General features: G+C 43.1%; 1 protein-coding gene across 3 annotated transcripts in view; it reads left to right on the top strand.

Moving 5' to 3' along the window:
* The window catches only part of RNF130 (ring finger protein 130), a 115747-nt gene that overhangs the window by 46453 nt on the left and 54765 nt on the right, over positions 1–14529 (top strand). For all 3 annotated transcript variants that reach the window (XM_015571542.1, XM_015571543.1, XM_006775390.2), the window contains exon 4: positions 13136–13207. In XM_015571542.1, coding sequence (XP_015427028.1) covers positions 13136–13207 — 72 coding nt within the window. The remainder of the gene's footprint in view (positions 1–13135; positions 13208–14529) is intronic.

Raw genomic sequence — 14529 nt, 5'->3', positions numbered from 1 at the left:
GTGTATTTTAGATAATTTTTTTAAAAGAAAGAAATGAAATCAAAATTGAAAATAAATGGAAACAAACTAAATATATTTCAAGATGGTGGCATAAACAGATGGAAAAATGAATTATTTTAGGGAAATTATTTTTAAAATATAAAAAAGTCTCAGTGCATTTAGAGTCTTATTGTTAGTAGTATTGATTGTTTGAAACTAGTATATGTCTATTGTGGGATAAAATGTATAAGTGATTATATTAATGATATCAGAAATCAAGATTTTCAGCATAAGAGAAAATATTAAAATCAAAGAAATTAAGTAATAACCCTATAATTTTAATTTTGAATTGGAAATATCACTATGAAGTCCTTTATTTTCCTTTTTCTAAAAAGTGCAGCACTCATCTGCCCATGACAGCCCAATAACAAGAACCCCTGTTTATAGAATTCCAACTAATAAGTGGAGAATGACAGAATTAGAAAAGTACCATTTTATATCCTTAATAAAATAATCTCTGCCCCATCTCATTCCACCTTGAAGTTGCTCTGGGGTTATCTTTAAGTGCCATTGCCCACTCAAAGGAACCAGGGGTTCTTGGAGAAATGGCCTATTCAAGGTTTAGGGCAGCAAATATGTGAGATGAATGTAGTTTCAGAAAGCAAGAAAACTTGAAACTACCGAAATGGTGTCTAAAGGACCTGTGTTCCGCCTTAAAGGAGCTTGCCTTATCCAAAGATGAGACAGACCATTGAAACAGGAGGCTGTTAGAAGACCAACTTGCTGTTCTAACAATCAGGTTTTTTAAAAAGACTCATCCTGCCCTAGCTGGTTTGGCTCAGTGGATAGAGCGTTGGCCTGCAGGCTGAAGGGTCCTGGGTTCGATTCCAGCCATGGGCATATACCTCAGTTGCAGGCTCCTCCCCGGCCTGGGCCCTGGTCAGAGCACATTCAGGAAGCAACCAGTCAATGTGTTTCTCTCACATCGATATTTCGGTCTGTCTTTCCCCTTCTCTTCCAATCTCTCTAAAAATTAATGGAAAAATATCCTTGAGTGAGAATTAAAAAATAAATACAAATAAAAAAGACTCATCCTGGAGGTTTTTTCTGTACAAATTATATTGCATAGTAACCAGCTAGTTGATGAGGGAAAGTTCTTTATAGAAGGATTCCAGCTAATAAATGAATTACAGACTTAGAAGTCACCATTTTGTAACCCTTAATGAAATGACGTGTTTAGGCAGTGACCATTGATGGCCGCTAAAACCAGATGAAATGCTGATGGAACTTACAGTGCGTGGATCACACCAACAGAGCTGGAACCTACTGACCACGCTTGATATCACTGAAAGCTGGGCAATCTAACATTTGTCCTCATGATGGGATGCATTAGGAGGTATTCTTGCCAAAGCAATTGAACCTGAATCTAACAACCATTTTATAGGAAATGAACCAAGTAAAATGACACGAGAAGGAAACAGCAGCCAAATTTAGAATGTGGGACAAGTAACCCAGTGTTCTCTTTTAAAAACAGCATTTTTTAAAATGTAGGGTAGAGACTTCTGCTTGTGGCTAAGATGGGTAATGGACTCGGTTTACCCTCCTGCCTGAAACAGTAAAAAAGAAAAATAAACAAAAGAAAGAAGATAGGAAACAATGTTTTCAAGATACTAGACAACAGACAACAAAGGCAGATGATTCCTGGAAAGTGGGACAAAAGAGATGAGCATTGTTTAGCTTGAGGTTTTGCAAGAGTCCACAGTGCACTGAGGGGAAGCAGAGCAGAGCCCAGTGGGCCGCCTGGTTTGTGACTTCTAGATTCACAGGACAGTTAGCGAAGAGGAGAGAAATATGCAGAGAAAACAAAGCCCTCAGGTCCGGAGAGGGTCTGACCCCTTTAGTATTGATCAGCCCTTGTGTGTGGGGAAACTCCCTGAGGCTGGGAGAAGACCAAAAGGATTCAAAGGATAGCACCCAGGAAACCATGCCTGGTCCCATCCATAGGGCAGAGGACTCCTAATAGGTCTCACTGGGCTAAAAACCAAGGTGTTGTCAGGGCTGCATTCGTCTCTGTAGGCTCCAGACAAGAATCTGCTTCCTTACCTTTCCAGCTTCTAGAATCCCCAGCATTCCTTGGTTCGTGGCCCTCTTTCTTCATCTTCAAGGCCAGCAGTGTCAGGCTGAGTCCTCACACTGCCATCTCCCAGCTTCCCACTTCCTGTTCTTTTCCATTCCCCAGGACCTTGTGATTACATGGGCCCTGCCCAGATAGTCCAGTCTCCTCTCCTGTTTTAAAGTCAGCTGTTTGGCAACCGTAACTCTACCTGCAACATTAATTCCCGTTGCCATGTGACAACATGCTCCTGGGTTCCTGGGATTAGGATCTGGACATCTTTGGGGGACTCATCACTCTGCCTATCACACATAAATTCAAATAATTAATTGGAAACAGCAAGATATTTACAAGAAAAAATGATCCAAATCAAAATTGTAGAGACAAAAACTAATGTCTGAAAGGAAAAGTAAACTAGCATATTAGTGGCAGATTAGGCGTTGTAGAAGAAATGATTTGTGAACATAAAGTCATGGCCATAGAAACTACCAAAATGAAATGCTGAATTACACAAAAATGTGAGCAGACCATTAGTGAGCTCTGGGACAACCTCAAGCAACCCAGTATAGATGTCATTAGAGACCAATAGAAAACGGGGGCCATGTCAGCCAAAAATACAAGGGGACTAAGCCTGAGGACGGGCAGTTGTCTCGCTGAGATCAGCACAGGGAGAGACGCTAGAGCAACGTCTTTAATTGTGTATGCACCACAAATACCTTCCACATATGAAAGTGAAATTCGCCTATACAAACCTGAAAGCATTAATCGCCTGAGACCTACACTAAAGAAATGTTAAAGGAGGTGTCCCCCAGGCAGAAGGAAGATGGCATCACTGATGTGGAAGTACAGAAGGAAGGGAGGGAGGGAGGGAGGGAATGAGGGAATGAGAAGTATGTTTAGTATGTGGGTACCTTTTATTTAAAAGATAATTATTACAAATAACATATCTGATAAGGAATTCGTATCAGAATATATAAAGAACTACAATTTAACAGAACATTCATTGTGCCTTCTTTGTCTGCGAGGGGTTATTTGGTTCGTATCCTCCCCTGCGGCACCTAGAATGTTGCTCACATTTAAGCGACGTGACTGTCCTGTGTTTGCGTGCGGGGCAGGTGCAGAGCCGTCTTTGCTGCCGTCTCCATAAAGCCCCTCCAGCTCCCCACCCAGAGATCGTCTCTGCCTGTACTCCCCCGTGTTCCTGCCCTGATGGCTCAGCTGTTTCTTCCTTGCGGAGTTTGATTTTGTTGGGTATTTCTGAAATCCTCCGGCCCGGGGAAGCCCTAGCTTTTCCCTCATCTCTCAGCTCCTAGTAGATTCCCCATGTTGTTCTGTCGACTTATCTGTAAAGGAGCCTGAGCAATCTGAGCTCCGGGCCCTTGGGGCTGTTAGAGCAGAACCCCTTTCCTCTCCCCTCCCTGGCCCCAGCACAGCTGTGATGCTGTGTCTATGCAGGACGCCCCGTGGCGCTCGGACCCCGCCCCCCCCACTGCAGTCTAGGGTATGGTAGTGCCCTTGCTCCTGGTTTTGTTGAAGGTGCTGTCTGTGGACTTTTGCTTTTACTTTTAAAGTTGCTCTGCGTGGTTTGATGAGGAAATTCGGTAAGATTTTAAAAATTACTCAGGCACCACCACCTGTGCCACTTCAGTCAGGCTCTTCTTCCTGTCCTTCCACTGAACAACTCCTACCAAGGCCACCAGGGCCTGGAAATTCGGTAAGATTTTAAAAATTACTCAGGCGCCACCACCTGTGCCACTTCAGTCAGACTCTTCCTCCTGTCCTTCCACTGAACAACTCCTGCCAAGGCCCCAGGGCCGCTCTTTGCCATCTCCAGTGGTCAATTCTTAGTTCTCCTTATCCTTGACCTTAAACGTCATACGTCCAAAACAGAATTCTTCCAAACCTGCTCTTCCTGCATTGTCCCGTCACTGAATGCGGTCTGTTCCCTGAGCTGCCCCAGGCAAAGCCAGTGTCATCTTTGGCCCCTTCCTGTCTCTTATACCCCACATCTGACCCATCAGTTCTCAGAACTGCCTTCAAAATATACCCTGTTATACATTAATTCCAAACAATCCCAAAAGGAAACTAAGAAAATGTCCTTTACAATAGCACCAAAAAGAATAAAATACTTAGGAATAAACTTAACCCTGGAGGTGAAAGGCATACACTGAAAACTAAAAGACACTGATGAGAGAAATGAAAGAAGACACAGAGTAGAAAGACATATGGTGTTCATAGACTGGAAAACCTTAAGACTGAAGACATCAGCACTGCCAAAGGGATCTACTGATTCAGTGCAATCGCTATAAAAAACCAAATGACTTTTTTGCGGCAATACATACATCCTAAAAAACTCATATGGATGCCGAAACTGGTTTGGCTCAGTGGATGGAGCGTCGGCCTGCGGACTGAAAGGTCCCAGGTTCGATTCCGGTCAAGGGCATGTACCTGGGTTGCGGGCACATCCCCAGTGGGAGATGTGCAGGAGGCAGCTGATCGAAGTTTCTCTCTCATCGATGTTTCTAACTCTCTCTCTCCCTTCCTCTCTGTAAAAAATCATTAAAATATATTTTTTAAAAAACTCATATGGAAATTCAAGAGATCCCAAATTGGAAAAACAGTCTCTTTTTGTTTTCTTTCTTTTCTTTTTCTTTTTTTAAAAAACAGTCTTTAAAAAGAACTAAGTTGCGGGTCTCACACTTCCTGATTTAATAACTTCCTACAAAGCTATAGTAATCAAAACTCTGGCACAGGAATAAAGAGGAACCAGTGGACTAGAATACAGAGCCCAGAAGTAAAACCTTGTGTATATGGTCAAATGATCTTTGACATGGGGCCAGAACTATTCAACGCAGAAAGAACAGTCTTTTCAACAAATGGCTCTGGGAAAACTGGATATGCAAATACAAAGGAATGAAGTGGGTCCCTTACCTTATATAAAAATTAACTCAAAATGCATCAGAGACCTTAACATAAGTAAATCTCTTAGAACAAAACACCAACAGCACAAGTAAAAAAAAAAAAGGGATAGATTGGACTACACCAAAATTTAAAACAGCATCAAAGGACATGATGAACAGAATGCAAAGGCAATGAGAAGATGAGAAAAAATATTTGCAAACCATATAACTGATAAGGGAATAATAGCCAGTATATATAAAGAATTCCTCCAACTCAACAACAAAAGAGCCGACACCAATTTTTAAAAATGGACAAAGGGCTTGAAGAGACATTTCTCCAAAGATACATTAATGGCCAATAAGCACATGAAAAAATGCTTGACTTTACTAATCATTAGGCAAATATAAGTCGAAACTACAGTGAGATACCACCTTGTACCCACTAAAATGGCTACTCTCTAAGAAACAATAATGTTGGTGATGATATGGAGAAATTGGGGCCCTTGTGCACTGTTGATGGGAATGTAAAATGGAACAGCTGTTGTATGTAGTTTCCTCAAAAAATTAAAAATAAAATTACCCTGTGACCTAAGCAGTTTCACTTCTTGATATGTACCCAAAAGAATGGAAAGTAGAGTCTCAGAGATATTTGTATACCCATGTTCATAGAATTGTTCACAATAGCTGAAACATAGAAGCAACTGAAGTGTCTGTCCATCAGTGGATGAGTGGATAAGCAAATGTGATATGCACATATAGTTTAATATTATTTAGCCTTATAAAAGAAAAACTTCTGTGAAATGCATAACATGGATGAACCTTGAGGATATTATGCTAAGTGAAAGAAGCCATCACAAAAAAAAACAAAAGCATAAAGATAGAAAGTACAATGATGGTGGCCAGGGACAGAGAAGGAAGGAATGGGAATTGTGTTTAATGGGAACAGTCTTTCAGATTTATAAGAGTTATGGGAATGGATGGTGGTGATGACTGAACTGTGGTACATTTTATGTTACTTATGTTTTAACACAATTAAAAAAGAAAATAATTCAAAAGAAGACAAAAAGGGAAATAAGGAACAGATGGAACAAATAGAAAACAAATACCAAGACAATAGATTTAAACATAACCATATCAATAATTATATTAAAGTATATGGTTTAAACACCCCAATTAAAGGAGAGATTAACAGATTGGATTTTTTTTTTAAAAAAGACCTAATCAGGTAATGATGCCTACAGGTAAAAATACAAATAATCCCCAGCTGGTTTGGATTATGGTAAGAGTGTTGGCCCACAGACTGAAGGATCAAGGGCATGCACCTCGATTGTAGGTTCGATTCCTGACCCAGGTCGGGGCATGTGCAGGGGACAACCAATCAATGTGTCTCTCTCACATCCATGTTTCTCTATCTCTGTCTCTCCCCCTCCCTTCCACTCTTTAAAAATCAATGGAAAAAATAAAAAACAAACAAACAGATCAAAAGGATGAAAATTGCTACACCATATATATATATATAAAGAGCCAGGGGCCGTCACATCCAAAACAACTGAACAGATGGCCATACAGGCTGAGTAGGGTGACCAGGCCGGCAGGGGGGTTAGTGCAGGATGACTAAATGACTGAGCATCAGGCTGTGTGGGGCGACCAGGTCATCAGGGGGGGCAGTGAGGGGCAACCAGGCCAGCAAGGGGGGGCTGTTGGGCGTGACCAGGCTGGCGGGGGGCGGGGGGAGCAGTTAGGGGCGATCAGGTCGGCAGACAGGTGAGCAATTAGGAGCCAGCAATCCTGAATTGTGAGAGGGATGTCCAACAGTCAGACCCTATCCCCAAGATTGGGCCTAAACCTGCAGTCAGACATCCCTCGAGGGGTCCCGAATTAGAGAGGGTGCAGGCTGGCCTGAGGGGACCACCCACCCCACCCCTGCACGAATTTTGTGCACCGGGCCTCTAGTCCTGTCTAATAAAAGAGTAATGTGAAAATTAACCATCACTTCACAATAAAGATGGCGACACCCACAGCCAATAAGGAGGGAATATGCAAAATAATGTGACAAAGATGCAGCACTGGCCAGAACCACGGAGCCGGCCGAAGAGTGGGCAGGAAGCTTGGCTTTCTTTGTCCCCCAGCTATGGTGGTAGAGGTCAAGGCAGAGGCGGTTAGGGGTGATCAGGCAAGCAGGGAAGTGGCGGCCTGGGCAAAACCACCTGCCCACAGTCCCCTGCACTGTGGCCAGCCTGGGTGAAGCCGGCCCAGGTCTTGGGTGCCTGCAGCTGGCCTGAGGGAGGGAAGCCCAGGTCCCGGGTGCCTGCGACCAGCTGGAGGAGGGAATCCTGGGTCCTGAGTGCAGGGAAAGGCAGAGGTGGTTAGGGGCAATCAGGCAGGCTGGTAGGTGAGTGGTTAGGAGCCAGCGGTCTTGGATTGCAAGAGGGTTGTCCGACTGCCAGTTTAGGCCCGCGGGCAGGAGGCTTGGCTTCCTTGGTCGCCCCATCCGGCTCTGTGGCTGCCGCCCAGACAAAGCCATAGTGAGATTGCGAGAGGCAGTTGGACATCTCCCAAGGGTTCCCAGATTGGAGAGGGTGCAGGCCGGGCTAAGGGACATGCCCCCTCCCCACCCTGTGCACAAATTTCGGCCACTTTATTTATTTCACAATAAAGTTGAACTGTAGAGATTTCAGAGCCAAGCTGTTGCAAGAGACAAAGTCATATCTTAATAATAAAGTGGTCAATTTAGTAAGAGGATATTGCACCTAAACATTTGCACAGTTAATAGCAGAGCTTCAAGATAATATACCAGTAAAGTGAAAACTGATCGAACTGCAGTGAAAAGTAAACTTGCAGTGATAGCCAGAGATTCCCACGCTCCCTCTCAATAACTGGAAGAATAAGTAGAAAGTCCGTGAGTTTATAGAAGATCTGTATAACATAATCAATTAACTTGACCTGATTGACATTTGTAGAACACTCCGTTTAACAATAGCTAATGAAAATGATATTCTGAAAACAGTCAATTCCCTTTCGTTGCTTATATAGAAATAAAATTGATTTTTGTATACTGATCTTGTATCTCTCGCCTTGCCAAACCTATATTAGTTCTAGCAGCTTTTTAAGAGACTCATTCAAATTTTCTACATAGACAGTAATATCATCTGTGTATGAATACAGTTTTACTTCTTCATTTCTAATAATGGTTCTTTTCTTTCTTCCTTGTTGTGTTGGTCAGAACCTCTAGTACAATGTAGAAATCAAAGTCAGAGCACAGATCTCTTGTTCCTCATCTTCGGAATGAGTGTTTAGTCTTCACCATAAGCATGATGACAGCTGTCAGTTTTCATAGGTGCTCCTCATCAGCATAAGGAAGCTACCTTTTATTCCTGTTTTGCTAAAAGCTTTAAAATCCAGAATAGATGCTTAATTTTGGCAAAATTTCCTCTCTTCATCTATAGAGATCATATGGTTCCCTTTATCTGTTCATATGCCAAATTACATCGATTAACTTTTCTAGTTTATTTATTGTCTAAAGTTTTACATATGTCTCCTTTGATTAACTTTTTTAAAAATATATTTTATTGATGTCTTACAGAGAGGAAGGGAGAGGGATAGAGGGTTAGAAACATCAATCAGCTGCCTCCTGCACACCCCCCACTGGGGATGTGCCCGCAACCAAGGTACATGACTTGACTGGAATCGAACCTGGGACCCTTCAGTCTGTAGGCCGACGCTCCATCCACTGAGCCAAACCAGTGAGGGCCTTGGATTAACTTTTTAATGTTAAATCAGGCTTGCATTCCTGGGATAAACCCCACCGGTCATGATGAATTATCGTTTTCATATATTGTTAAATAATTTGCTGAGGGTTTTTTTGAATTTTTACATCTGTGTTCACGAGGGATTCTGGTCTGTAGCTTTCTGTCCTGGAATGCTTTTGTCTAGTTTTGGTATCAGAAAATGGGAGGTATTCCTGCCTTTTCCATTTTCTAGAGTTTGTGTAGAGTTCCCCTCCCCCCGTAAATGTTTGTTAGAAATACCCAGAAACCATCTGCCTGGAGTTCTCTTTTGGGGGAAAGGTTTTAAACTACAAGTGCAGTTTCCTTTAGTAATTGGGGCTATTTAATTTCTGTTCATCTTGAGTAAGCTTTGGTCATTAGTGTCTTTCCTGAAATTTGTCCATTGAGTTGTTCATAATACTCCCTGTATGATCCTTACAATCAGCAGTGATATTATCTCTCTCTTTTTTTAAATCCTTACCCAAGGCTACTTTTCCCATTGATTTTTAGACAGAGTAGAAGGAAAGGGAGAGAAAGAGATACGCACACATCGATGTGAGAGAGACACATCGATTGGTTGTCTCCCCATTCGTCCCATTGGGGCAGGGATCAAACCTGCAACCCGGGTATGTGCCCTTGAACAGGAATCGAACCCATGACACTTTGGTGAAGGGGCCGAAGCTTAACCACTGAGTCACATTGGCCAGGTCTCTCTCTCTCTCTCTGTCTCTGTGGACCTCAGGAAGATTTGTATGTTATTCATTCTCTCTCTCTCTCTCTCTCTCTCTCTCTCTCTCTCTCTTTAATGTGCCTCAGCCATGAAACAGCTCTGGCCGCCGGCACAGGCATTGAGCTAGGATGAGCTTAGGACTGTGAGAGATACGCACACATCGATGTGAGAGAGACACATCGATTGGTTGTCTCCCCATTCGTCCCATTGGGGCAGGGATCAAACCTGCAACCCGGGTATGTGCCCTTGAACAGGAATCGAACCCATGACACTTTGGTGAAGGGGCCGAAGCTTAACCACTGAGTCACATTGGCCAGGTCTCTCTCTCTCTCTCTCTCGTCCGTGTCTCTCTCTCTCTCTCTCTCTCTCTCTCTCTCTCTCTCTCTCTCTCTCTCTCTTTTTATGTGCCTCAGCCATGAAACAGCTCTGGCCACCGGCACAGGCATCGAGCTAGGATGAGCTTAGGACTGTCCATCTGCTCTGCCCCTGACTGATAGAAGAGCAACGCCACCAATCAGCTCTCTTTTTTATATTGCTGATTTCTGCCTTCTCTCTTTTCCCCTTTCAGTTTGGCCAGAGGCTTATCAACTTTATTGATTTTTCTCTAAGAACACCAGGTAGCTTCGTTGGTTAGAGCAGCGGTCATCAACTGGTGATTCGTGGACCACTGGTGGTCCGTGAAGTCCGAAAGGTTGGCGACCGCTGGGTTAGAGTGTTGTCCTGATACAACAAGGTTGCAGGTTTGATTCTCGATCAGGGAACATATAAGAATCAACCAATGAATAGAACAGCAAATCAGTGTTTTTCTCTCTCTCCTCTCTCTCTCTCTTTCTCTCTCTCTTTCTCTCTTTCTCTCTTTCTCTCTCTCTCTCTCTCTCTCTCATCAATAAATATCCTCACTCTTTGGGGGAAGTTGTTGTTTTTTTAATCTGGATAATAGTACTCATGCCCCATAAAAAGGTAAATTGCAGTATATCTGTATAGTGGGATACTGCATAGTAGGATACTGCATAGCATAAGAGAAAAATAAACTGTTGATACATGCAGCAACATGATTAATCTCAAGATAGTTATACTAAGTAAAAGAAACCATACACAAAGTAGTACATTCCATCTATGTAAATAAATGTAAATATCATTCCCTTTTGTAAAACTCATGAAATGCAGGTATAGTGGCAGAAAATAAGTCACCGGCAATGGGGTGGGAGGGTGGGGGGACAAAGGAGTAAGAACTGCAGGGGCATTGGTGGAATGGTAGATACACTATCTTTCTTTTTTGCTTTTAATCCTGACTTGAGGATTTTTCCATTGATTTTTAGAGAAAGTAAAAGAGAGGAGAAGACACAGAGAAATATCGATGTGAGAGAAACACATTGATTGGTTGCCTCCTGCACAAGCCCCGAACAGGGCCCGGGAGGAGCCTGCAACCTAGGTACCAGCTCTTGATTGGAATTGAACCCGGGACCCTTCAGTGTGCAGGCTGACACTCTATCCACTGAGCCAAACCAGCTAGAGCTAGATACACTATCTTGATCATAGTGACAGTTTTTTGGATCTTGTAAAAACGTCACATTGTACACAATATATGCAGTTTATTACAAGTCAGTTATACCTCCATGAGGCTGATACTTATTTACATATATATTTATGCTAGAGGCCTGGCGCATGAAATTTGTGCACAGGGTACAGACCCTAGGCCCGACATGAGATCAGGGCCATCTTCCCTGGCTGCCAGCTCCGCCCCCCACTGCCACCCACCCCCGGTTCCCTGCTCACCATCAGGCAATTGGAGCCTGCTGATCGGGGGGAGGGACCAAGAGGTTGGCCATTCCTGTCCGCTCGTCAGCCCCATCCCCAATGCCAGCCGCCCTCTGTGTGTGGGGTGACCGGAAGGGTGGGGGCTTGGCCTGGCATCACCTGTGTCTGCCACCACCACCCCCAGTTCGCCATTCCCCATCGGGTGATCGGGGCCTGCAGGATGGGGACAGCTCCTCTGTTGATCATCTGCCCCCGGTGGTCAGTGCACATCATAGTGACTGGTCATTCTGCCATTAGGTCAATTTGCATATTACCCTTTTATTATATATGATATAAAACATCTGGAGGCGCTCTCTCTATATATATACGTATATATACATATATTATGGAGGGGACTCATATATTAAAAGAGACTTACTTGAGAGGCATAGCAACCAAATGCAGTGTTTGGACTTCATATCCTGATTCAAACAAGCTAACTATAAAAAGACATTCTGGAGACAACTAGGAAAATTATACTATAGTCTGAGTATTTGATGAGGTTGATTGATTATTGTTCATTTTGTTAGATAAGACAGTGGCACCAAATGAAAGCCCATTGTTAAATATAGTGAAGGCTTTATACGTGAAATTATACAAGCTTGTGATGTGCTTTGAAAACCTCTCCTACAATAAAGAGGGAGAATAGCTGAAAAATATAGATAAAATAATGATCATTGAAGCTGGTTTGTGGGTGCAAAGAAGTTCATTAAACTATTTTCCTTGCATATTTTTAATTACCCCTAATTTTTTATGTTTTTATGACTTTGTTTATCCTCAGGACAGAACCCAAGGTATTCCTCCTGTGATCCCCACAGTGTGGAACCTGGCTGTGTGTCAAGGGGCCATGTGTCCCCAGGGGCCCTTTCGGACCGATTGTCCCGGGTAATTATCAGCAGGACCTCTGACTCCCAGGCATTCTAATCTGAACTGTGAAATGGTGCTCAGCCTGGTTGTGTTGACCTGTAACTCCCCTCACGTGCCCACACGTCACACTCTGCCTTCACTAGGTTCTTCTTTGTCGGAATCGCCCTGGTGACCCTTACGCTTTTCCTGCCCGTTTTCCCAGCCTGAGCTCAGGCGGCATTTCCTCAGCGCCTCCCCTGCACGGCTCCTTGGCCCTCTCCCTCGGGCCTGCCTCAGCGTGGCGCTGCCATGCTCCGAGGGCACGCGCTGTTGGAGGAGGCTGGCCCCAGTTCCGTTTGCTTTGCGAGATCAGAGGTCCTCTGTCTTTTCATCTTTGGGTTCTTGGTATCTGGCAGTGCTAGCTCTCAGTGCCTGGCAAAATGTTCCAGCCTCAGGGACTCTCTGACTTAACCCTCTCGGGTAAATGAAAATGACTCAACCCTGGAAAGGTAAATAGACCTTCCGAAGATGACAGCTGAGTGACAGGCAGAAGTAGGATTCATGGCCAGGCCCCTTCTCCCACCCGTAATGTGATGAGCTATTTCAAGGAGCATTGGAGGTTTCCTCTCACCAAGACGGAGCTTAAACATCTAACAGTGGGCGTCCATAGAGCAGAATAAAAAACTATTGGGAGCGCTGACATGTACAAGTAGATTTTGATAATGCTGGAATATTCCCAATGCTTATTAAATACAAAACGCAGCAGTGATTATGCCATCTGGCCCTTTAGCTATATTCCCTTTTTAATTATTCAAGCAGAATACTGGATCTATAAGAAAACTGCCAGTTTCTCTAACTTTTAATTCTCTTTTGGAGCCCTCTCATATGCTGTGACATGGAGAGTGATGTAGATAGGGACTTTATACATTTAATTATTTTAAAGTAAAGAACATTATTCAGAGATCTTGCACTTAATGTCTGTTTTTCTTTGCAATGTCTATAGCGTCGTCTTGGAGATGCAGCCAAGAAAGCCATCAGCAAATTGACAACCAGAACAGTGAAGAAGGGTGATAAGGTACAGTAATGAAGTAACTTTAACACTATTAAAACACAACGTAGATTTGCTTTTGATTTAGTGGGAGAGAATATATCAATTGTGTCTCATTTGTTAGTCTATTATTTTTCTCCAAGTATACTCTAATGCTTTATTTTAAACTAGCTTCTCTTTGAAATCTTAATTTTTTTTATATTTTTTTATTGATTTCAGAGAAGAAGGGAGAGAGTGATAGAAACATCAATGATGAGAATCATTGATGGGCTGCTTCCTGCACGCCCCACACGGGATCCAGCCCGCAACCTGGGCATGTGCCCTGATCAGGAACCGAACTGTGACCTCCTGGTTCATAGGTCGACATTCAACCAACTGCTGAGCCACACCGGCCGGCAGAAATCTTATTCTCACTACGCCTGCCATTTGGAGACCCTCGTGTAGTTCTCTGCCTTTCCTGGACTTTAAATGCGCTTGCTATCGTTAGCTCACCGATGACTTAGTTACCTTACTTAGGGTGTTCAACAAAGTTTTCTTCTGCAACACCTAGCATCCTTTCGGGAAGAACTCTGATGGAGCTGTTTATGCACTAAGTAGCCAGGAACATGCGTAGTCTTGCTCTACTTTCTTTTTTATTGAATTTATTGGGATGGCACTAGTTAACAAAATTATACAGGCTTCAGGTGCACAGGTCTGTAATACATCATCTGTACACTGTATTGGGTGCTCACCACCCCAAGTCAAGTCTCTGTCCATCACAGTTTATCACCCCATACCCTCCTCTATCACCCCCAACACTGCCCCCCCCTGGCAATCACCTCTCTGTTGTCTGTGTCCATACGTGTTTCTTTTTTCTATTTTACTCAACCCCTTCACCCACCCACAGGCTGTCAGCCTGCTCTCTACTATGAGAATGTCTATTGTAGTTCATTTTGTTCGTTAGATTCCACATATGAGTGAAATCATATGGTACTTGTCTTTCTTTGACTGACTTATTTCACTTAGCATAATGCTCTCCATGTCCGTCTATTCTGTTGCAAAGGGTAAGATTTCCTTCTTTTTTACAGCCAGGTTGTATTCCATTGTGTAAACACACCACAGCTTGTTATTTTCTTACAGTCTTTTGTATCTCTTTGGTGTCAGTTGTTTCTTCCCTTTCATTTCTGATTTTATTTATTTGAGTCCTCTTTTTTTCTTGATGAATCTGGTTAAAGGTTTGTCAACCTTGTTTATCTTTTCAAAGAACTAACTCTTTGTTTCATTGATCTTTTGTATTTTTTTAAAATATATTTTTACTGATTTCAGAGAGGAAGGGAGAGAGAGAGAAAGGTAGAAATATCAATGAGAGG

Source organism: Myotis davidii, unplaced genomic scaffold (assembly GCF_000327345.1).
Source record: "Myotis davidii unplaced genomic scaffold, ASM32734v1 scaffold648, whole genome shotgun sequence".
NCBI lineage: Eukaryota > Metazoa > Chordata > Mammalia > Chiroptera > Vespertilionidae > Myotis > Myotis davidii.
This window is presented reverse-complemented; position numbering and strand designations above follow the sequence as displayed.